The sequence below is a fragment of the Coregonus clupeaformis genome, chromosome 34 (genome assembly GCF_020615455.1).
Source record: "Coregonus clupeaformis isolate EN_2021a chromosome 34, ASM2061545v1, whole genome shotgun sequence".
In the NCBI taxonomy this organism is placed as follows: Eukaryota; Metazoa; Chordata; class Actinopteri; order Salmoniformes; family Salmonidae; genus Coregonus; species Coregonus clupeaformis.
Window position 1 is genome coordinate 4989342 of NC_059225.1, and position 24278 is coordinate 5013619.

The 24278-nt window shown below is 43.5% G+C and overlaps 1 protein-coding gene across 7 annotated transcripts in view; it reads left to right on the forward strand.

The window, feature by feature from the left end:
- LOC121549662 (lethal(3)malignant brain tumor-like protein 4) overlaps nucleotides 1-24278 on the forward strand; it is a 109973-nt gene that overhangs the window by 24475 nt on the left and 61220 nt on the right. For all 7 annotated transcript variants that reach the window (XM_041861458.2, XM_041861459.2, XM_041861460.2 and 4 more), the window contains 6 exons: nucleotides 214-365; nucleotides 4177-4253; nucleotides 12654-12739; nucleotides 14421-14531; nucleotides 18765-18879; nucleotides 21549-21660. In XM_041861458.2, coding sequence (XP_041717392.1) covers nucleotides 214-365; nucleotides 4177-4253; nucleotides 12654-12739; nucleotides 14421-14531; nucleotides 18765-18879; nucleotides 21549-21660 — 653 coding nt within the window. The remainder of the gene's footprint in view (nucleotides 1-213; nucleotides 366-4176; nucleotides 4254-12653; nucleotides 12740-14420; nucleotides 14532-18764; nucleotides 18880-21548; nucleotides 21661-24278) is intronic.

A 24278-nucleotide genomic window follows, 5' to 3' on the forward strand; every position in this document is an offset into this window, starting at 1 on the left:
CTGGTCAGTCTATGTCATAGAAAGAGTAGGTGTTCTTAATGTTTTGTACATTTAGTGTATGTGATATGATCATATGTCGTCTTAAAGCTCAAAGTTTGTGCTCTCAAGCTTTTAGGGCAGAATCAGTGTATGCTATTTGAATATTTACTCAAACATGAATGCATGATTTCCACTTAGTCAAAGAATTGAGCCCCTACTGATGTGTGTCCACAGACCACGAGCACCACTAAGTTTCAGGTGGGCATGAAACTGGAGGCAGTGGACAGGAAGAACCCATGCCTGGTGTGTGTGGCCTCAGTGGCCGACATCGTGGACAATCGCTTCCTGGTTCACTTCGACAACTGGGACGACACCTACGATTACTGGTGAGACACCCATCATTCAGTTCAAACTGTTTTCCATTCTTTTGAAATGAGCTTTTTTGTAAGTTGATGAGAAATTGGAAAATAAAATGTCCACACTGTGTGTTTATGTGTGCGGGGGGAAAAAACTTCAACAGAACTCATTCTGTTTCCTCAGTTTGAAACGTGCTTTTGTATGTTTGCTTCCTGGTTTCTACCTTGACTGTTAAATGAAGTCCGTTGTGGAAATCAAACCTGAGTTTTGAGAAGGTGTTTTCATCAAGTTCTAGCCAGATGAGATATGCGTTCAACATTTGTTTCCTGATTGTTTAGTGTCAGTAATTGATATATTACACCTTAGTGTTGTTTTGTAACTGATGTTCTATTGTGTGTGTGTGTGTGTGTGTGTGTGTATATATACACTGAGTGTAAAACATTAAGAACACCTTCCTAATATTGTGTTGCACCCAGTCAGTCTATGTCATGGAAAGAGCATGGAATGTTTTGTACATTCAGTGTATATAGCTTTGTTACATATAGAGTGACGTATAGAACAACAGTAAAGAGTGTGTGCATGCGTGCGGGTGTGCACGTGTGTGTGTGCATGATCTTCGTGTGTGTACATGTATGATCTTCAATTCCAGTACTGTCATCAGTGAATCGGTGACGATTTACCTGCTTATTGCGAAGAGGAGTTTGATTACATAGCATGTGACTCATGACCCAATTCATCCAGTGAAAAGCCTGACGTGGGAGAAAAACAGAAGCTGTGTAATTAGATAAGATGTAATTGTTGAAGAGGAGAACTGACGGTCTTCTCTGTTTTGTTCTCAGAGCTGCCTGGCTGAGACATTTTGCAGCGGGTATTTTATTTGTCCTTTTTCTTCCTTTTTCATGTCTCATACTGAGACTTTCCAAGAGGAGAAGCTCCTATCCTCTTGGACTACTTACAAAGACATGCAGAAATCATGGGTCGCCACAGCTCATTGCAGTCACACGCACACAATCAACATGTACACCCACACTCTGTTTAACGTACACACAGGCACAACACGCTTGCATGCTCACACTTTCACACACACACACACACACACACACACACACACACACACACACACACACACACACACACACACCTCGCACACAGATTCACTCCCAGCCACTCCACTACGCTCACCAGAGAGCATGTACGGGACAGCAATCAGGGAATCCTTCACTTCACGTAACCCCATGATTGGCTAATCACACACGTTCACAAAAAACACATATACATACACACACACACCCCTCGCACACAGATTCACTCTCTCAGCCACTCTGCTATGCTCACCAAAGTGCATTTGTGGGATTTTTGGTCAACTTATTGGGCCCAAGGGACAGCAATCAGGCAAGCCTTCACTCTGTACACCTCATGATTGGCTATTTTCATATTTAAATTTTTATTTATTGACTTTTTACCCCTTTTTCTCCCCAAATTCGTGATATCCAATTGGTAGTTACAGTCTTGTCCCATCGCTGCAACTCCCATACGGACTCGGGAGAGGCGAAGGTCGAGAGCCATGCGTCCTCGAAACACGACCCTGCCAAGCCGCACTGCTTCTTGACACTGCTCGCTTAACCCGGTAGCCAGCCGCACCAATGTGTCGGAGGAAACACTGTACAACTAGCGACCGTGTCAGCGTGCATGCTCCCGGCCCGCCACAGGAGTCGCTAGAGCGCGATGGGAAAAGGACATCTCGGCCGGCCAAACCCTCCCCTAACCCGGACGATGCTGGGCCAATTGTGCGTCGCCTCATGGGTCTCCCGGTCGCAGCCGGCTGCGACATAGCCCGTGATCAAACCCGGAACACCCACTCATTTTTAGCATACAAATTTCAGCAACAAGCTGGTCGCGTGGTTCCAAATGTTGAAAATGTACAAACATCTCCTAGATTAACCATTAATTCAAAAGATTAGAAATAGCATTTTGAACATGGCGGTTGTTGGTTGGGTGAGGTGTTGCATTTCCAATTTCTGTTAGCTAGCTAAGTTACCAGACACAGCCCTAAAATAAACCATGAAATCTGTTAGCAAACACATAATGGCACTCAATAGCACTGTCACAGGTGCATCTGACCAAATTTCGTGAGATATTACCTCTGGGTTAACCGAGACAAGTCACTTCAGAACAGACCCAGGGTCTGTTTCTGTGGCGGTAGAAACGCTAAGGCTCATGGTTAGTCGTTTTTTGGTGCTCTTTAATTCTTCAAAGTCTAAGCCGTTGGGGTGGTGGGTTTCTATGCTGACACATGGACTGTTTTTAAGGTCATACTATGGATCATTTAGCTATTTGATTTGGAATTTTATGACCCCTTTAGGTATAAATAAATATAGAAAATATTGAATTGAGCTTTTACTACTATAGCCCAGAGAAATGCATTGAATAACACATTCATAAATGGCAAAAAAGCCAGTCAAAAAATGAATCGTAAGAAACACGGTTTTGAAGTGTTTGTCCTGTATCTAGGAGATATAAGAAAACTCTGGAAATATATCTATATATTTTTTGGTACACACATTTAACCCCCTTTTTGGGTAGGCACAAAACTACCTTCATACTTCCATAACAAAATGTAAACCGGTACCGGTTACCTTCAGACGCGTCCAGTGACACTTGTTGGGGTCATAGAGCAAAACGTGAGAGCCTCCCCTTTCCATAGAGTGGTCATAATAGATTTTAGGTCAAACCGTTCGGACGAGGGGTGGGGTGACCATGTTTTAAAACAGGATGATTTAGCGGGACAGTGTAGCCTACATGAATAGCGGGACAGTGTAGCCACTGAGATGCAGTGCCTTCGACCACTGCGCCACTCGGGAGCCCATGACAAGAGCTGGAACAAAGATTATGGATATACTGACAAGATGCAGGTTTCTCCGCCCTAACAATGCTTCAGACGGCTATGTGGGTCAGCTAATACAGGGCTAGTAAAGGCCAAGTGCACTACTTTTTTGTGAGGAACTTACCTGATTTACCTGATTTTTCAGGGGGTGCTGCTGCACCCTCAGCACCCCTACTTCCTGCGGCTATGACTGCTCTAGCTTTACCACCTTTCACCACCGACATCGGCGGATGCGGTGGATTGAGACGCATCCAATGCAAAAAACATATCTATAGCTTAAACTGACAGATTTTGATGGGGATTTTAAAAATATGTTACTTACATTGACGCACCGGTGCGTCAATCGACTCTAGGGGGTTAAAACCAGGAACCAACTGTGAAAACAAGACTTCTCAACACAGGTTGAAACAATCATAACCGATGGGCACTACATCAACATACAAATTGTTTTGCAATCTCTGGAGAAAATAGAACGTCAAAGTTGCACAGTAACATCGCTATCGCTAATTTTTAATACCAACACGGGTTGCGTGGATTGAGAATCTATTTCCAGAACCTCTCGTCAGAGCCCTATTGCAATATTCTCCCGGTCACAAACCGGGTTTTGTAAATGGAAATTGCATGTACAGGTTATTGTATTGTGCTACCCCAGGAGGATTGAAATCAAATGAAAATTGTACGTGTGTGTATAGTTGAGGAAGTGTGTCTATGTAGGAAGATAATGTACAGTATGCTGTGGTTAAGTGTGTGTGTGTGTGTGGTTTAGTTTATAACGATCCCCATTAGCTACTGCACATGCAGCAGCTACTCTTCCTGGGGTCCACATAAAACGTACAAATACATGACAAAGTACAGAACACTAATAGACAAGAACAATATAAGATATGACATTAAATTCAAAGTAAATAAGATATAAAATTAGAGTTATAGTGTGTGTGTGTGTGTGTGTGTTTTAGGTGTGATGCCAGCAGCCCTTACATCCACCCAGTGGGCTGGTGCCAGGACCACGGACGACCTCTCACTGCACCTCAGGGTGAGTAGCTAGCCCAGTCGATACAATACTGTATATATGTGTTGTGTGTAATTCACTTTGGATGCTGTGTGGCTAATGTCTGCCAAAAAGGCTACTTTAGTCATTCCTTACTTTAGTCCCCATATTAGTAGTAAGATGTGAACCTTTATCATAACTCTCTCTTAATCTTCCACGTCAATACTAGAGTAATTCATTTAATTTCCCCTCTAATATTCTGGTATTGTCCCCTTCCACTTCTACACCCTTATTTAAAGCTATTTTTTATTTTTATTTGTATTTATTTTTAGCAGACGATCTTATCCCCAAATTTCTTTTTTATTTTATTTTTTATACTGGCCCCCCGTGGGAATCGAACCCACAACCCTGGCGTTGCAAACGCCATGCTCTATCAACTGAGCTACATCCCTGCCGGCCATTCCCTCCCCTACCCTGGACGACGCTGGGCCAATTGTGCGCCGCCCATGAGTCTCCCGGTCGCGGCCGGCGGCGACAGAGCCTGGATTCGAACCAGGATCTCTAGTGGCACAGTTAGCACTGCGATGCAGTGCCTTAGACCACTGCACCACTCAGGAGTTAGAATCCTTAGTTGCTACTTAATTATATATGCCCATTGATTCTTGAAGAATTGTACTTATAAATGCCTTTATGAGCTTAGTTCATCTGTCGTACCCCAACAGAACCAAAAATATGTATGTTTGTGAACAAACACCGTATAGCCTTAACATGGTTAAAACTATACATTTTGATATCATGGATGGTCAGTCCATAGCTCTGTCTGAATTTGAGCGGGGTTACATTTCTCCAGCCCCATCCCTTAGCTTTTTAGCGAAACAGGGGCAGGGATCCGTTTTGGAATACTGACTGTCCAAACAGCAAGTTACAAGTGACCAAATCGGATTTGTGTGTGTTCAGACAGCAGTCATTTGCTGACATGGCTATGATAGTTGTCATAGTAACAACGGGTGTGTGCGCGGTGGTGTAGGCTTATTGGTGGTGGTGCTTCCTATCATTCAGAAGCTATGTAGTACGCTAAGGTGACAATAATGCCTGCCATGGACATTTCACAGTTGCTTTGAATGTTCAAAATCATAGTTTAAGAACACTTTTAAAGCCTCAAAGGATAAGAGGATCCAACTTTCAAAACGAGTCCTTTTTGACTAGCCACAGCAGTCCACTAGCTAGCTAAGTAGCTGTTTAGCTTTCTAGCACATTCACTAATTTGTTTGTAAACGATTAAGCTAGTTAGCTTCCACATGTTCTTGTCAAAACTGTTAACAGAGTAGCTAGCAAGCAACAAGATATGCCAAATAAGTGTAAAAACCACGAGGGCAAATAAATCAGATTTGACCGTTAAGATACAAGGCCAGGATTCAGATTTGTATCTGATTTCAAATTACCTACGAAGGTGGTTTGAAATGTGGCTTGAAGTATCTGATTCCATGGGCTTTTTGGCTATTCAGACTGCAGGAAAAAGAACAGATTCTAATCAGATTTATGCCAAAAAATAGGATTGAGTCACTTCAAACTGCCAATGTGAACAAGGCTTAAGTTATACATTATATGTATGACCCGTGCATCATCCTGAAAGGAAAAACGTAATCACGGCTGTTCTTTAGTAATACAGTACTGTATGCCTTAAATGCATAAAAAATCTAAACATTAGTCATTTACTTCACAATTGTTGTTTTTGTTGATATACCATGATGGAACACTACATTACAGCACAGGAAAAAGGTTATAACTTAGTAATCGAATGGTAACAAGTTGTAGTAATAATAATAATATAATAATATGCCATTTAGCAGACGCTTTTATCCAAAGCGACTTACAGTCATGCGTGCATAAATTTTTGTGTATGGGTGGTCCCGGGGATCGAACCCACTACCTTGGCGTTACAAGCGCCGTGCTCTACCAGCTGAGCTACAGAGGACCACAATGTAATGTTAAGTGCTATCACAATGAGTTATATTTTAAAGCATTTTAATTGACATTCAAAAATGTTGACCAAAAAAAAAGTGTAGAGAACTCCTATATTATTTATTTCACCTGTCAGCATTCACCTCCACCTCCACTTCCTTTGCAGTTGATGCTACTGTACATAGGCTACATACCCCCCCCCCCGAGCTCTGCTTTAATCTCATGATTTGGAATGGTTTGATCCATTGACAGCTTTGACAGACCAGCTTCATATTTTCATATTATTCTCTTGACTTACGTAAAATCAGCTCTCCTGTCAGTCTAGATGCTGTCAATCATTTAAAAGGCTCTCATCTGCAGTCAGCAGCTAGCTACGATGATATGTTAAAGTTGGAGGGGTTGTCATGGTAATGTTAAATGGGACTAAGGTATAGGAAGGTGTCTAAAATGTCACTTTGTGTGGCTTTTAATGTCTTATTGTGTAATTGCAAAGCGTAACGAACACGTACAGTAGCCCTCTCATCTATTGTGTTGTCATGTTGGGCCACTCCAGGGCCCCAACACCCAGTCATAATTACGCTGTCTGACTCAATGTAATGGCACTTAAGCCTGGGTCGGGTGATGGTAATGTGGTAGGAATTACCCACTGGGTGCTGTAAAGTGAATAACTCCAACGGTAATCAAACCCGTTGGTGGAGTTTCCTTTATTAGCTAGAGGACTCCTGATATCTCCAGGAGTGATAAGTATAATTTTTGTCTTCATCTGTTGTCTAGCACTGTCTTTTTGCTTGCTATGGCCAGCTACTTTAAGTGCTGCCTGTCTTCCCAGTAGCCTACTTGGTGTGTGAACTGCTGAATGCTCATAACTTGCAGATGATTGTTGACACATCAACCAGGATTCAGTCTCCCCTGGTTTCTCAGGGGCAGCTATAAGCGGTGGTCTCGTCTGCGAAACAAAGACGGTTCTGCAGAGTTGTTCTGTGGAGTTCTTCGAGGAAGGAAAGAGAGGAAGGCTTCACACCACTCTCTCACTTGAGTGTTTTACCGAGTTATTTTCAGATTATCTCATTTTGCTCTTTTGTAGCTTTGGCAACTGTGTGTGTGTGTGTTTTCTATACCTGTTCGCTCCTCTCCCTGTAGGCTTTACAGATGCTCCCCACCCCTTGGCTGCAACTCTTCTAATTTATTGAACCCTGAGCGTACAACCCATGTGGAATTCCGGGTCTCTGGCAGCGTTTGGAACTTCCGATCTGCGGTCAGCCTATGCTGCCCTTCACTTCTTGGCCCTGACGGAGATCTGGATCACCCCAGAGAACACTGCTACTCCAGCTGCTCTCTCTTCATCTGACTATGTTTTCTCTCATAGTCCGAGAGCATCTGGTCGTTGCGGTGGCGGCACAGGGCTACTCATTTCGCCTAACTGGAGATTTTCTCTTTTCTCCCTCTCTCACCTGTCCATCTCCTCATTTGAATTCCATACTGTCACTTGACCACTCAAGCGTAACACTGTTCTCATCGATCACCCACCAGGTGCCCTTGGAGAGTTCCTCAATGAGCTTGACACCTTAATAAGCTAATTTCCTGACGATGGCTCACCGCTCTTCGTACTTGGCGGATTTCAAGTTCCTGGAGTCTGCCTTCCATTAATTTCTTTCCAACTCTCTCTTTCTCCTCCTTACCTCTTTTGACCTCAAACTTTCCCAATCCCCTCCAACTCACAAGTCAGGCAATACGCTTGACCTCATCTTTAGTAGAGGCTGTTCCCCTACTAATCTCACTGCAACCCCCCTCTAGGTCTCTGATGACTTAGTTTCCTTTTCTAACTCTCTCTCCTCCAACCCTAGCCACTCAGCCCCTACCCAGATGGTCATGCGCCATCGCAATCTTCGCTCTCTCTCTCTCCCACTACTCTCTCCTCTTCTATCCTATCATCTCTCCCTTCTGATTATTCCTCTTAGTCCGTACTCTCCTCCCTTTCCGCATTCTATGTCTCGGGCCTTCCCCTCCTGCTCCGTGGCAGAGTGACTCATTGCGAGCTTCCAGAACAGGGCTGTGGGCAGCTGAGTGAAAATGGAGGAAAACTAAACTTCCGGAGGACCGATCATCCTTCACTTCCTCCTCTCTACCTTCTCTTCCTCTGTATCTGCTGCTAAAGCCACTTTATATCACTCTAAATTTCAAGCTTCTGCCTCTAGCCCTACGAAACTCTCCACCTTCTCCTCCCTCCTAAATCCTCCACCCCTTCCCCTTCCCTCCTCCCTCTCTGCGGACGACTTTGTCAACCACTTTGAAAAGAAGGTTGACGACATCCTGTTCCTCATTCACTCAGCCTATTGAGTCCACTGGTCCCACTCACACAGAACTACCCTACGCCTTGACCTCTTTCTCCCCTCTCTCTCCAGATGAAATCCTGCAACTAGTGAGGTCTGGCCGCCCGACAACCTGCCCGCTCGACCCCATCCCCTCCTTCCTTCTCCAGACCATCTCTGGAGGCCTTCTCCCATTCCTCACTTCCATCAACTCATCCGTGAGCACTCGCTGCGTCCCCTCTGACTTCAAAATGTCGCTTCCCCTCCTCAAGAAACCAACACTCGACTCATCTGACGTCAAAAAACTATAGACCTGTAACCCTTCTTTCTTTTCTTTCAAAAGCTTGAGTGTGCTGTCTCTGACCAACTCTCTTGTTATCTCTCTCAGAATAATCTTCTTGACCCTAACCAGTCAGGCTTCAAGACGGGTCACTCAACCGAGACTGCTCTTCTTTGTAGCACAGAGGCTCTCCACACTGCCAAAGCTGACTCTCACCTCTGTTCTCATCCTGCTAGATCTATCCTCTGCCTTCCACACTGTGAATTATCAGATCCTCCTCTGCACCCTCTCAGGGCTGGGCGACTCAGGCTCTGCACACTCTTGGATTGCATTCTACCTGGCAGGCCGCTCCTACCAGGTGACATGGAGAGGATCTGTGTCTGCACCACGTACTCGTGTCCCCCAGGGCTCGGTTCTAGGCCCCTCCTTCTCTCGATACACCAAGTCACTCAGCTCCATTATATCCTCACATGGTCTCTCCTATCATTGCTATGTGTATGACACTCAACTACCCCAACCTTCCCAAGTTCTCCCATGTCACCCCGCTCCTCAGTTCACTCCACTGGCTTCCAGTCGAAGCTCGCATCCACAATGAGAACATGGTGCTTGCCAATGGAGCAGCAAGAGGAACTGCCAATCCCTATCTTCAGGCTATGCTCAAACCCTACACCCCAACCTGAGCACTCCGTTCTGCCACCTTTGGTCTCTTGGCCCTGCCATCCCTACGGGAGGGCAGCTCCTGCTAAGTCCGGACACCCCAATGATGGAACCAAATTCCCCCTGAAGCTAGGACAGCAGAGTCCCTGCCCATCTTCCGAAAGCACCTGAAACCACCCCCTCCTTTCTAGCTTTGACTTTGATACACTTTTCCTCAATAAATTCAATATTTCCTATGCCTGTGGACATGTGGTTGGCCCACCTAGCAACTGTAACTTGCTCTGGATAAGAGCGTCTGCTAAATGACATAAGGAATCCAAGTCCAAAGCATTTGAAAGGATATCAAAACCCTCTAGGCTCTCTCTCTCTCCTCTTTCTCCATCTCCATTTTCTTCTCCCTCTCTTGTTCTACAATATAATAGGCTGCTCGGTTGTGCCATTCGGCTAACATTCTCCCAGAGAGTTGTATGTCACAAAACTGCATCTGTTTTTCCAGTTAAAAGCGAGTGTGGTGCTGTGCTGTTAAATGGATACTGGAGCACAATCATCAGATCATTTGCAGATCAGCGAATAGAGAGAAAGAGGGAGGGAAAGAAGGCGAGAGAGGGGGGAGAACAGGAGGGGAGGGGGAGAGAGATTATCGTTTATGTTATCACAGCTGTTGGGTAAAATATTATTGTAACTATTTGATCCATGCCTTGTGCAGAGAGCATTAATTAATTGACCATTTGAAATAAGGTTTCTCTCTTGCTTTTTGCTAGCGCTCTCTCTCTCTCTCAACTCCTATCAGACCCGATAGTCCTTGGCTCAGCTATAGCAGTTTCAGTGGTGTACATGTGGTGCTGGGAGATGCCAACAGTCTATTGGATACATAACGGATCATCCACAACTGTATACTGAAAAGTGACCCAGTTTAGCCCAAACAGATATAATATTTGACTAAAACATAATCATTTCAAACCTTGCTTACATGTGTATACAATCACGTCTCTCTATTATGTGTAGGAATACTTGGGAACAGATTTACAAAATTAAAATCACTTGGCACTGATTTCCTGGTGTTTTTACAGTCTTATGTCCAACATTGAAGTGTGTATGTACACTACCGTTCAAAAGTTTGGGGTCATTTGAAATGTCCTTGTTTTCCATGAAAACATACATGAAATTAGTTTGAATAGGAAATATAGCAAAATGCATAGGAAATGTAGTCATTGACAAGGTTAGAAATAATGTCAATGAATCCTCCATTTGCAGCAATTACAGCCTTGCAGACCTTTGGCATTCTAGTAGTCAATTTGTTGAGGTAATCTGAAGAGACTTCACCCCATGCTTCCTGAAGCACCTCCCACAAGTTGGATTGGCTTGATGGGCACTTCTTACGTACCATACGGTCAAGCTGCTCCCACAACAGCTCAATAGGGTTGAGATCCGGTGACTGTGCTGGCCACTCCATTATAGACAGAATACCAGCTGACTGCTTTTCCCTAAATAGTTATTGCATAGTTTGGAGCTGTGCTTTGGGTCATTGTCCTGTTGTAGGAGGAAATTGGCTCCAATCAAGCGCCGTCCACAGGGTATGGTATGGTGTTGCAAAATGGAGTGATAGCTTTCCTTCTTCAAGATCCCTTTTACCCTGTACAAATCTCCCACTTTACCACCACCAAAGCACCCCCAGACCATCACATTGCCTCCACCATGCTTGACAGATGGCATCAAGCACTCCTCCAGCATCTTTTCATTTGATCTGCATCTCACAAATGTTCTTAGTTGTGATCCGAACACCTCAAACATCGATTTGTCTGTCCATAACACTTTTTTCCTATCTTCCTCTGTCCAGTGTCTGTGTTCTTTTGTCCATCTTAATCTTTTATTTTTATTGGCCAGTCTGAGATATGGATTTTTCTTTGCCTAGAAGGTCAGCATCCAGGAGTCGCCTCTTCACTGTTGACATTGAGACTGGTGTTTTGCAGATACTATTTAATGAAGCTGGCAGTTGAGGACCTGTGAGGCGTCTGTTTCTCAAACTAGACACTCTAATGTATTTGTCCTCCTGCTCAGTTGTGCACCGGGGCCTCCCATTCCTCTTTCTATTCTGGTTAGCGCCAGTTTGCGCTGTTCTGTGAAGGGAGTAGTACACAGCGTTGTACGAGATCTTCAGTTTCTTGGCAATTTCTCGCATGGAATAGCCTTCAATTCTCAGAACAAGAATAGACTGAAACAAGAATAGAAAGTCATTTGTTTCTGGCCATTTTGAGCCTGTAATCGAACCCACAATTGCTGATGCTCCAGATACGCAACTAGTCTCAATAAGGCCAGTTGTATTGCTTCCAAATCCCTTACCAAATCCCTTACTTTAACTTAATGTGGACTCATCATTGCTGTCGTATACAGTATGATTCCCCAACTGGTGTTCTTAGATCAAGTGAAGAACTGCAGCTCTGGAACGTATTCCTATAGTCAAGGAAGAGACAGGTGTACTTACTAATATGATGTTATATCTTGCCCTGAGAAACTGTGACTATGAAAGTGCTCATTACCTCTATATTGAACCATCTGTAGGCTCTTTACCCACAGCTTTACTATCAGACTTCCAGCTGCTTCTATGCACTGAACATATTTTGTCTTACAAAATGTAATGTGTTATAAATTCCTTTTGTAGCAGATGCATCTGCCATATTGCAAGCAGGAGGCCACTTTAGACTGTTGAGATGCACCCATGCATTTTCTCTTGGATGTTTTACTAGAATGGAATCTAGTTTCAGATTGAGTTTCAAAGTAAAGGCACAGTAAATGAGCAGTTCCCGAAGTAGCCAGGCAAGTTTTTATTGTTGAACCGTTTGTGATTGGCTCAAATGTGCCTCTATAACTGACTACCTCTGACTACTCTATGGCTTGGGACTGAGGTATTTTCCTGTATTTGATTTAACAAGAACTACCGAGGCAGTGGCCAGTACAACTAATCACTCACTAATGGCAGCCTCCACAACTCAATCTCCGCTAGCTAAACATAATTTCCTTCCGCAACCAGGCGATATGTGATTGTGTACGTTAGCTCCCCCGCATATGTTGCACCGTGTGTGTGTGTCACATTAAGTTTTCAAGCTCATTTGTCTTGTAATGAGATTGTCACAGCCGTGTATGGTCCCCGTTTGAAGTTGTTTGTATGTGCGTGCGCAAGCACGAGCGTGTGCGATTTCCCCATGTTTTAATCAGATTGTGTTTTGGATTGTGTTCAAGGACACCCCAACCCAGAACATTTCCTGTGGGAGGAGTACTTAGAAGACAATGGTTCCACGGCGGTTCCAAGCCAGGCTTTCTGTATGGTAAGCAGTAAGCACTAGGCACAGAACAGCTGGCTAGCTATGTATCAGACAGCGCTGTGTTTGTGTGTGTGTGTGTGTGTGTGTGTGTCTGTGTGTCACGCGGCACCATTGTTGTTCCCAGGCTCTGCTGCAATCTAACGGCTTCTTTAGTGTTTCATAATGATTTCCTTTATTGTCTAAAAAAACTCCTACAAACAATTGAAATTTAAGGCAGTTTAATAACGGTTGTGGTTAGGTCCCTTTTCACAATAATGACACAAGAAATGTTTTCCTCAGTTTGACATCAGTTTGTCACTTTACCAGACCTGGGCCCGTATCCACAAAGCATCTCAGAAAAGGTCCTAGGAAACATGTTTTAAGACTAAAATAACTCCCAGCTCAGAGTAGGTTTTATGATGATGTTAAGACACTACCCAGATAAAGAGCCAGGAGTAAAATCAACTCATAAAAGTTCATCTCTGCTGGTAATCACAACAGTTTGAGGTACCGCAAAGGAAAGATAGTGATGAGGCTCATTGACGTTGTTGCAAGAGATGGGGAATAACCAATCGCGATGAGGCATCGCCAGCTGTGCATGCTTCGGACAACCACGGTGAATGTAACATCAAATGTTGCAATGGTAAAACGATTGATATAATATTCACCTGATCACTTTGCCTACTCTTGGCATGTTGGCATGCGTATGTTATAATTTTTTGGGACCAATTCGGATGCTTGTTAAAAGTGGAATTTTTTATAATTATACTGTTATATTAACACACTCGTCACTCCCATTTAATAACTCTACATTTCTTTGGGACAGTTGGCATCAAATCACTTGCAGATAATGTTGCATAAAACATTTGAAAGGTCTAACATTTTAATCGAACACAATCAAAGTTAACATGGGCCCTAGATGGCTTCAATTGCCCAATTTTATATTTTTTTACCAACATGATGTTGCGCTCCAAAGGGATAACTTGGAATAACATGATTTAGGTTAATTAAATAATACAAATATAAATATTATAATTTATTAGCCTATGTGGTTATAAGTATTTAGGCATATCATGTGAAAAAGGGCTCATGTGAAATCATTTTCAAAAGCGCAAGACATACTGTTGCATGTAGGTGTAGATTGTTTATGGATTGATCATATAGAAATATCAAAACATTCTTCAACTCCAAAGCAATTTTATGGGGTGCAGGAACCACTGACTCACTTACTTTTTCTATTATCAAAACACCTGCACAACTCTTAACTGGTTAGGACAGCTCATGATGTGTCCTAAACATCTGTTTACTTAGTCGGAGTTTTATGACTAAAATGCTTCATGCATAGCTTTTATTTTTTACATATAAGAGTAGGAGTCAAATGTCTCTATTCTCAGTACTTACGACCAATGTTCTACTCTGAGACGATTTATGGATATGGTCCCTGTCATTCTCATTCAGAAACACCCTGTGTCAAACTCACTGACTTCGTCTCTGCCCTAAAGAACTCCACTGTCAACTTCCTCTCCCCTGCATGACATCTGCACAGCTCCACACAATTCCACACCCTCAAATCTTCTCGTCTGGCTGAGTTTCTGGCTGACGTGGCCTGTCCTCACCTCTGCTCTCCTCCACTCTGCATGCTCTGCTCTTTCTGTCTCTCTCGCTGTCTCCCCCCTCACTTCCTCCTTTCTCTTCCCCATCACAGAGAGCTCCTCACAGTTTCCAGGTGAACATGAAGCTGGAGGTGGTGGACAGGAGGAACCCCATGCTGGTCCGTGTGGCTACCGTCTCAGACACTGAGGACTACAGGGTCAAGGTGAGGGGGAGGAAGGTGAAGAGGTGGGATAAGAGAGGGGACGATGGAGAGAGAGAGAGAGGGGACGATAGAGAGAGGGGACGATGGAGAGAGAGAGAGGGGACGAGAGAGAGAGGGGACGATGGAGAGAGAGAGAGAGAGGGGACGATGGAGAGAGAGAGAGAGAGAGGGGACGATGGAGAGCGAGAGAGAGGGGACGATGGAGAGAGAGAGAGCGAGAGAGGGGACGATGGAGAGAGAGAGAGCGAGAGAGGGGACGATGGAGAGAGAGAGAGCGAGAGAGGGGACGATGGAGAGAGAGAGAGCGGGGACGATGGAGAGAGAGATAGAGAGAGGGGACGATGGAGAGAGCGAGAGAGAGAGAGGGGGCAATGAAATGAGAGCGAGGGGAAGGATTGATAGTGAACCAAATGAAAGGATGATTGCGGGGATGAGAGGAGGGTATGTGAATAGAAGTGGGAGGGGGGGTGTTAGTCAGGGTGAGGAGGCCTGCTGAGCTGGAAGCTCCTACACCACGGCTGTTTAGGACTCCATGTCTGTGAAATGAGCAGGCTGGAGAGTCTGCAGAAGCCTCTTGTTGGTGCTGCTCTTGTTAAACCACTAACAAGCCTTGTACTGAGACTTGGTAGTTTGTATTGTGTGTGTGTCAGGGCACATGCACTGTGTTTGTTTGTACTGCATGCCCATGCCCATGCCCATGCCTATGTGTTTCCGCCTGATGTATGTATTGGGTGTTTATACAGTTGATCATTGACAGAGCAGAGTGCCTCATTTCTCACCATATTTGTCCTATCACGTCACGCTGCTCAGTCAGTCTAGCAGAGGAATCCCCCGACGTGTCTCACAGTGTGATTAAATCCCCCTAGAGTCGGTTTCCGCGCCCCCTCAATCCACCGCATCCGCTGATGTCACACTTCCGCATCTGCGGTGAAAGGTGACAGAGCTAGATTGATGTTTGAGACATCCCGAAAATCGGTCTTCTCACAAAATCATCAGTAGTGTCCAAACGGTTTGGCCTACAAACTATTATGACCTATGACCCCTCTGTGGAAAGATGAGACGCTCACAAACATGATGGTGTTCTCCGTTTTGCTCTACGACAAAGTGTCTTGGGACTCATCTTAAGTAGGTACAGCCGATCTGCCAACTTCTGTCTGTAGCGTCCGAACAGTTTGGGCTGCACACTAATATGACCCCGCTGTGGAAAGGTGAGACTCTCATGAACACCGACCTGTCGGTTGTTTTGCTCTAGGACGCCCACAGGCCTCACATGACTCGTCTGAAGGTCCACCAGGTACCAGTTTAAAAAAAAATATGGAAGTATATATGGAGACAGTTTAGTGGCAAGAATAAGGGGTCAAATACATGTAAAAAATCATTTAACAATTCTAATCTTTCTCATCTCTCTGACACTTCAGAACAAACAATCTGTTGTTCAATGTAGTAAATATGTTATTCATTGCGTTTCTATGGGCTAATAGCAGTAAGGCCAAATACAATTTTTCATCAAATGATTTGTGTGTGTATATGTGTGTGTGTGTATGTATGTATGTATGTATGTATGTGTGTATATATATATGTATATATATATATATATATATATATATATATATATATATATATATATACTTATACTTATACTTTAAGGGGTCTTAAAATTCCAAATCTAATAGCTAAATGATCCTTGTTATGGCCTTCTTAAAACAATTCCATATAGCTTAATAGAACTCCCCTCTCCCCTGGCTTAGACAGGGCTTGGACTGTAGAGGGTTCATGATTATGTGATCAGACAGGCGCCATTAACCCATAGTGGATTTAGCTTGGGTCAAAGCACTGCATCGATTCTCCCCCACCCAGACCCCAGTCATCCGTCTTCACCAGAACCCTCTCGTCATCCATTAGTGCTACATAAGACATATAATGATTTCTTTGTGTAGCTACTCTAGACACACACACACACACACACACACACACGGGTCAAGCCTGCTGGCTTCCCTGGAGGAACACTATTGCACCACTGAACCATGGTTATGAGCTGCTGCTTGTCAGCTGACAAGTCGTCATGATTTTAATAGAGTGGGAAACGGAAATCTAAAAACACGGCAAGTTTTGAGAGGCATCGGTCGAAGCAGCGGTGGTGTTAGTATAGAGTGGAGTTTGGTGGAAACTTTAATATTGCACCGAAAGCACCACTATGAGAACACTTGCCAGCTGATGAGGAAGATGAATTGATTAGCATGATGTATAATTCATGCATCTTGAAATAAGGATGTGTAATCAAGGACCTACTTCATAAACTTCCGTCTTATCTAACTTTGCTGTTGAAGTATAGACACCTGAGTTGCCTAACCCGTTCACAGGATTAACTAGGTAAAAACCGACCGAGGTAAATCTGCGTTTAGTTTTAATGCACCGTATTGCTGGAACAAAATGTTTCATCTTGATGTTCTGGTGCCGTTCTGGCAATTTTAAAGTATTGATTGGGGACTTATTTGTGGAGGAATGTAACAGGCTGATTTTGTGATGCTTCCCATTACTGTCTTTTTGAGAGCGAGACCGACCGACCGATTTTTACTGAGTTACAGTTCATATAAGGAAATCAGTCAATTAAAGGCGCAGCCATGGGATTGCACATAGGCTCACCCACTTGGGAGACTGGCCCACCAACTGGGGAGCAAGGCCCAGCCTATCAGACTACAGACAGAAAAACATTTTATTGGCCTTTTATTGTGCGCAGCACAAGGTGCACCTGTGTAATGATCACCGGTCAGGTGGATGGTGTATCTTGGCAAAGGAGAAATGCTCACTAACAGGGATGTAAACAAATTTGTTCCCAAAATTTAGATAAATAAGCTTTTTGTGCATATGGAAAATGTCTGTGATTTTTTTTATTTCAGCTCATGAAACATGGGACCAACACATTACATGTAGCATTTATATTTCTGTTCAGTATAGTTTGCATATAATATGTTTATTTATGTTGTATATACAGGGCACATTTGTGAAAGAGACCTAGGTCTCAATGTCTTCCCTGTTAAAATAAAGGTTAAATAAAACAATCAGATCTTACACAACGTGGCGGATTGATTAATATAAAATGTTATTATTTAATGTCATGCATCCCATTGTACTTTCAAAGAGTCCTCTACTAGGAGTAGGTACATTTAGAACAGAATCAACTGTGGATTCTGAACCAGCTCTATAATCATTAAACTTGGTGTCATAACATTTTTGTTTACTACTGTCTGTTAATATTTCAAGTTTATTCAATACAAATTACATTTGACACATGATCACAGCAAACTTTATGAAGAACAATGATAGACTAATGTGGTTGTCTTGTTTCTCCCTCCCTCTCTCTCTCTCTCTCTCTCTCTCTCTGTATCTCTCTCTCTCTCTCTGTATCTCTCTCTGTATCCCTCTCTCTATATATATCTCTCTGGATCTCTCTCTCTGTATCTCTCTCTCTCCGTATCTCTCTCTGTATCTCTCTCGCTCTCTCTGTATCTCTCTCGCTCTCTCTGTATCTCTCTCGCTCTCGCTCTCTCTCGCTCTCTCTGTATCTCTCTCTGTCTCTGTATCTCTCGCTCTCTGTATCTCTCGCTCTCTATCTCTATCTCTCCCTCTCTCTGTATCTCTCTCTCTGTGTATCGCTCTCTCTCAGGGCCAGATAGCACTGCATTTTGCTTTGTGCTTTCCAATAAGTAATGTAATTTTGTTTTGACTGTGTTGTAATTTGGTTTATTCTGATTGATTGGATGTTCTGATCCTGATGCTTCAGTGTGTTAGTAGAACAGGTTTGTGAACTCAGCCCCAGGACCAGCTGGATGAGGGGACTCTTTTCTTTGTTCAGTTCTTGATATTGCAGGGCTTGGTAATGATATGAGAGGGGGTCACTGTATTTTAGATGTTTCCAAAACTGAATTGCTACTTTTTGAGTTTGTATTATTAGTGGATATTGGCCTAATTCTGCCCTGCATGCATTGTTTGTAGTTTTCCTCGGGACATGTAGGAGAATCTTACAGAACTCTGCATGCAGGGTTTCAATGGGGTGTTTGTCCCATTGGATGAAATCTTGTTTTGCAAGTGGACTCCACAACTCGCTGCCATGAAGTGCAATTGGTTCAATGACACATTCAATTAGTTTTAACCTAATTTTAATAGGGATTTCAATTTGAATTAGTTTTTTTAACTCTCTCTCTCTGTTTCTCCCTCTCTTTCTGTATCAATCAGATCCGTTTTGACGGCTGGCACGAGAAGTTTGACTTCTGGGTGGACTCTGACCTGCCGGACCTTCACCCTGTGGGCTGGTGTGCCCGAACAGGCCACACCCTGGAACCCCCCCTCTGTGAGTTCACAACCCCTTTGTGTGTGTGTGTGTGTGTGTGTGCGCACATCTGCGAGTGTGCGCTCTTCGCTAACTGTTCCACCTCAACACTCTCACCTACACACAAACCAGTAGACTCCACTCTTCTCAAGGACCATTCCATACCCCATTATTTATTCTGTCCCTTTCAGAGGTAAATCTCACTGACGTTAGAGCACAGCTATCTGTTATAATGGTGCAAAGTATTTTCTATGGCACAGGAATTTGTACTGCGCTCTAAATATTCAGCACACCTATATACAGTGCATTCGGAAAGTATTCAGACCCCTTGACTTTTTCCACATTTTGTTACATTACAGCCTTATTCTAAAATGGATTAAATAAATGTTTTTCTCATCAATACACCATAATGACAAAAGTGAAAACAGGTTTTTTGAATTTTTTGCAAATGCGTTAAAAATTAAAAAACAGATACCTTATTTACGTAAGTATTCAGACCCTTGGCTGTTACACTCGAAATTGAGCTCAGGTGCATCCTGTTTCCGTTAATCATCCGTGAGAGTCCACCTGTGGTAAATTCAATTGATTGGACATGATTTGGAAAGGCACACACCTGTCTAGGTCCCACAGTTAACAGTGCATGTGAGAGCAAAAACCAAGCCATGAGGTCGAATTGTCCGTAGAGCTCCGAGACAGGATTGTGTTGAGACACAGCTCTGGGGAAGGGTACCAAAAAAGAAATGGAGAAGGGCCTTAGTCAGGGAGGTGACCAAGAACCCGGTGGTCACTCTGACAGAGCTCCAGAGACCCTCTGTGGAGATGGGTGAACCTTCCAGAAGGACAACCATCTCTGCAGCACTCCACCAATCAGGCCTTTATGGCAGAGTGGCCAGACGGAAGCCACTCCTCAGTAAAAGGCACATGACAGCCCGCTTGGAGTTTGCCAAAAGGCACCTAAAGGACTCTCAGACCGTGAAAAACAAGATTCTCTGGTCTGATGAAACTAAGATTGTTTTTCAGCAGCAGGGACTGGGAGACTAGTCAGGATCGAGGGAAAGATGAACGGAGCAAAGTACAGAGAGATCCTTGATGAAAACCTGCTCCAGAGCGCTCAGGACCTCAGATTGGGGTGAAGGTTCAACTTCCAGCAGGACAACGACCCTAAGCACAAAGCCAAGACAAAGCAGGAGTGGCTTCAAGACAAGTCTCTGAATGTCCTTGATTGGCCCAGCCAGAGTCCAGACTTGAACCCGATCAAACATCTCTGGAGAGACCTGAAAATAGCTGTGCAGCGACGCTCCCAATTCAACCTGACAGAGCTTGAGAGAATCTGCAGAGAAGAATGGGAGTAACTCCCCAAATACAGGTGTACCAAGCTTGTAGTGTCATACCCAAGAAGACTCAAGGCTGTAATCGCTACCGAAGGCGCTTCAACAAAGTACTGAGTAAAGGGTCTGAATACTTATGTAAATGTGATATTTCATTTTATTCATTTGTTTAATTTGCAAACCTTTATAAAAACGTGTTTTTGCTTTGTCGTTATGGGTTATTGTGTGTAGATTGATGAGGGGAAAAAAACTATTGTCAATTTTAGAATAAGGCTATAACGTAACAACATTTGGAGAATGTCAAGGGTTCTGAATACTTTCCGATTGCACTGTAGCCAATAGCATGTACAGCCCCAAAACAAACTTTAATTCATGTCAAAGTAGTCCGTTGTGATTGACAGGTTGGCACAGTGCAAGAAATCAAGAAATTTATTTTTGTCTGCACAGATTCATCTCTTGACCTTCCAATGCCATCTGTTTTTCTTTTTCGATGTTGGCCGTGATTTTTTTTCTTGATGTTTTACCGCTGACAACTGTTTTTAGGGGTACAATATAAATGGCTGCAAAGGAAAATAAGTCTAATCTTATTCCAAGTGGAGGACTCGTCTCCTTCAGAGACTGTAACAAATCTCTTAAATTCCCCCTTTTGGTAAACACATTTGGGACGACCCATGAAATGTGTCTGTGTGTGCATGTGGGTGAGAAATAAATAGTTGTATCTTGGCACCAGCAATACAGGCCAGAAACCTGACTTGAATATCATAGATCTTATTTGGTTTGTCTTAGAAGTTTGGCGGGTGATGTATTATGGCAAGAGACATTTTTGATGTCTCTCTAGAGTTCTTAATCTCTTCATTTTGGAAATCTACCACCATAAGCAGAGCCATAAGGGCTATTTGTCTACCCTGACACACGAATTACGTATTGACCTACCCCAGTTAAAGGCCTTTTCCTTTCACTGTAACTCCATTTTAGTACTCATCACACATGGGTTAGGTGTATATATGTATACCACTGACTGCAGTTGCTGACCAAAGTTAACCTACTACTTGCCTACTGGCTAAATCAATCAATGAAAAATGTATCAATCCAAGATCAATGATATAAATAATTATGGAAAAATAAATTATGGGCAGAAAAACAAATCTTTCATTGAATCAGTTGGCTTATTCATCACAAAACCATTTGTTGCAAATTATTTTAATGATTACTTCATTGGTAAAATGGGCAAACCTCGGCAGGAAATGCCAACAACGAACAGTGAGCCATCGTATTCATGCATAAAAAATAAATAAAAAAATGAACGAAAAGCATTGTAAGTTAGAATTTTGTAAAGTTTGTTTTGTTTTTGTCCACATGCAGCACATGCAGGACCTTCTGACCTTAAGAGCTCTGTGACCCAGGGAGTGTGCCCCACTCCGGGCTGCAGGGGCATGGGCCACATCAAAGGGGCCAAATACACAGGACACCACAGGTAAGACAACCGTTGATGACAACACTGTCTGACACTATGGCCCGGTCCAGTAACGTGTGTGTGTGTGTGTGTGTGTGTGTATATGTATATATATATATATATATATATATATATATATATATATATATATATATATATTGTGTGTTGTTAAAAGTAGTGCACTAGTCCTGTATTAGCAGACCGATATACCCATCTGTAACGCGAGCGAAAAATGATTCCCCCCCCCCCCCCAGCACCCCCACCCCCAAACATCTTCCTGTGGCCTAAGTGTTGAATAAAAAGTGTTGACAGTGCCCTGTCAACTCTCTCATAAAAACAGCAGCTCTTTGCTGTATTCTTTGACAGTCTGTCTCTAGTCATGGTTTTTAAAAGTTTAGAACTCTCACTGTATCAACTTTGCTGTAGCTTTTTTTTACACCAGCTACGTTACTGCAGACAAATCTGAGCATTCCGATTGGCTAGCAGTAGCCCTATATTGCACTTGATTTGCTCTCTGGGTCCGCCAGGAAGGCAGGTTTGTACCTTCAGACCAATGAAATGGTTCAGAATGGGAACAATTCACATACGTGGCGTGCAGGGCAGCTGAATCGGGTGCACCTACCGCCAACAGTACGAGATGAATAAAATAAAAATGGGAACGTTGTTGTTTTTACAGAAATGTGTGATCAACCGGTTGGTTGGTGACCACTGGCCTAGATTAAAAATAGCACTATTACAATCTTTTTTTCACTGGCCCAAGCTGCCCACTGACTGGGATGATTGACTGGCCCGGAGGGTTTCCAAAACCTCTCCTGTATGTTGAGCCCTGACACACTCAGACAGGGGCATTCCCATGCCTTTGTTGCCTCTTTGGAAAGTTGGTTTATTTTGGTTAATTGCACATTACTCTTTTAAATAAATCATGACGATAAAAAAAAAAAAAGTAATTGTGAACCAATAACTAACGTGACCAGATAAAACATTTTCATTGGCACCCTTGCGACCAATTAAAAATGTGTTGCTCTGCCAAGTCAAACGGTCGCAAATGTGACCATTCTGGTCGCAGTATCGAACTCCGGATAGGCTTGGAAGGACGTTCAGCATATTGCTTTATACTTATCAAATCCTTTCTGGTAGTAGCTAAGGATGGTTTGTGCCAGACCTATGCCCAGCTTGGCTTTTCTGATAGAATGTCACCATTGTTTAGGGGCGTCATTTTTTTTGCTCAATTTGCTGTTTGTTCCATTGAGATCCAGATTAGAAAGGGCTAATACCTCCATGTGAAGGTATTATCCACCAGCAGCTGGCGTTGGCAAGGTGGGATGTGGACGACCATTGTCATTGGGTAATAGATAAGCTGATGTAAATGCAGCGTTGCATGGCCAAACGGTAGCGCTAGGCTAGCTGACTTGGACTGCTCTATGGGAGGGAGTGAGGGCTGCAGCCAGCTGGGCCCTAAGCATTTAATCCAGGGGAGCCAGAGGTTGGAGGAGTGCCTCCACAAAGGGGATGAAGAGGGAGGATGGAGGAGAAGCACTCCTGGCCAGAGTTCACTCACAGAGCTCACACACCAGCGAGTGAGCAGCCTGGAAAAAGCCAACCCTGTAGCCTTCTCTCTCTGTCTCTCTCTGAGCATCTGTCTGTCTGAGCATCTGTCTGAGGATTCAACTCTCCACTTCTCTGTCTCTGTCTCTCCCTCCCCCTGAGCATCTGCCTGAGGATTCAACTCTCCACCTCTCTCCCTCTCCCTCCCCCTGAGGATTCAACTCACCCTCTGCTATTTTTGCTATCTCTGCTACCCTCTGCTATCTTTCAAGGATGTAATCAACGCTGAATGTAATGAGAGTAGACCGTGCATATTTTTCTCTCCCGCCCATCTCCTCTAGCCACAGTGGGATCCTCCTGAAAGACCAATGTTCTCTCCCGCCCATCTCCTCTAGCCACAGTGGGATCCTCCTGAAAGACCAATGATTACAATGGCTCCTGACCAACTCCTCATCTGCAGTACCATTCTACGTATAAAACCCTGCTGCTGCAGAAAAAAAGAAATCCACCACGTTGTAGAAACCCAACCTCCTTAGCAACTCATTTGAATCCCATATGCATGAATTAACATGAACTCAGAACTTCAGCTTTATGAGTAGAAATAACATTTGTGGCTAGAAATGTCATCACTTCTTTTGTTATGACAGACTTAAATATGTCTCTCTCTGAAAGGTGTCCTTTAAGATCTTTGTGTAGTTTTCTCCCTATTGACTTTGTTAAAAAGGTAAACACGACACTCACTCACTCACTCACTCACTCAATCACACACACACAACTGTATTCAGTCATTTCTGTAGTACATATAAAAAAAACGGAAAGCTACTGTATTTAATACCCCAGCACGGCATTATGCTCCAGCAGCCTCAATATATTATTTTTAATTCCAGAGCCGTTATTGGTGACGAGGTAATGTTATCCTGGTGTGAAGTTTGGTATTAGCTTGGAGATTTCGTGATGAGATAGCCGGAGTTCATCTACTGCTCGAGCGAGCATTATGCAATCTCATTACCCCACGTGAATATTTATAAAACTGTGCATTTACTTGGAAGAAAAAAAAGAAAGAAAAGAAAACGTGTATGCCTTTTAGCATTTTT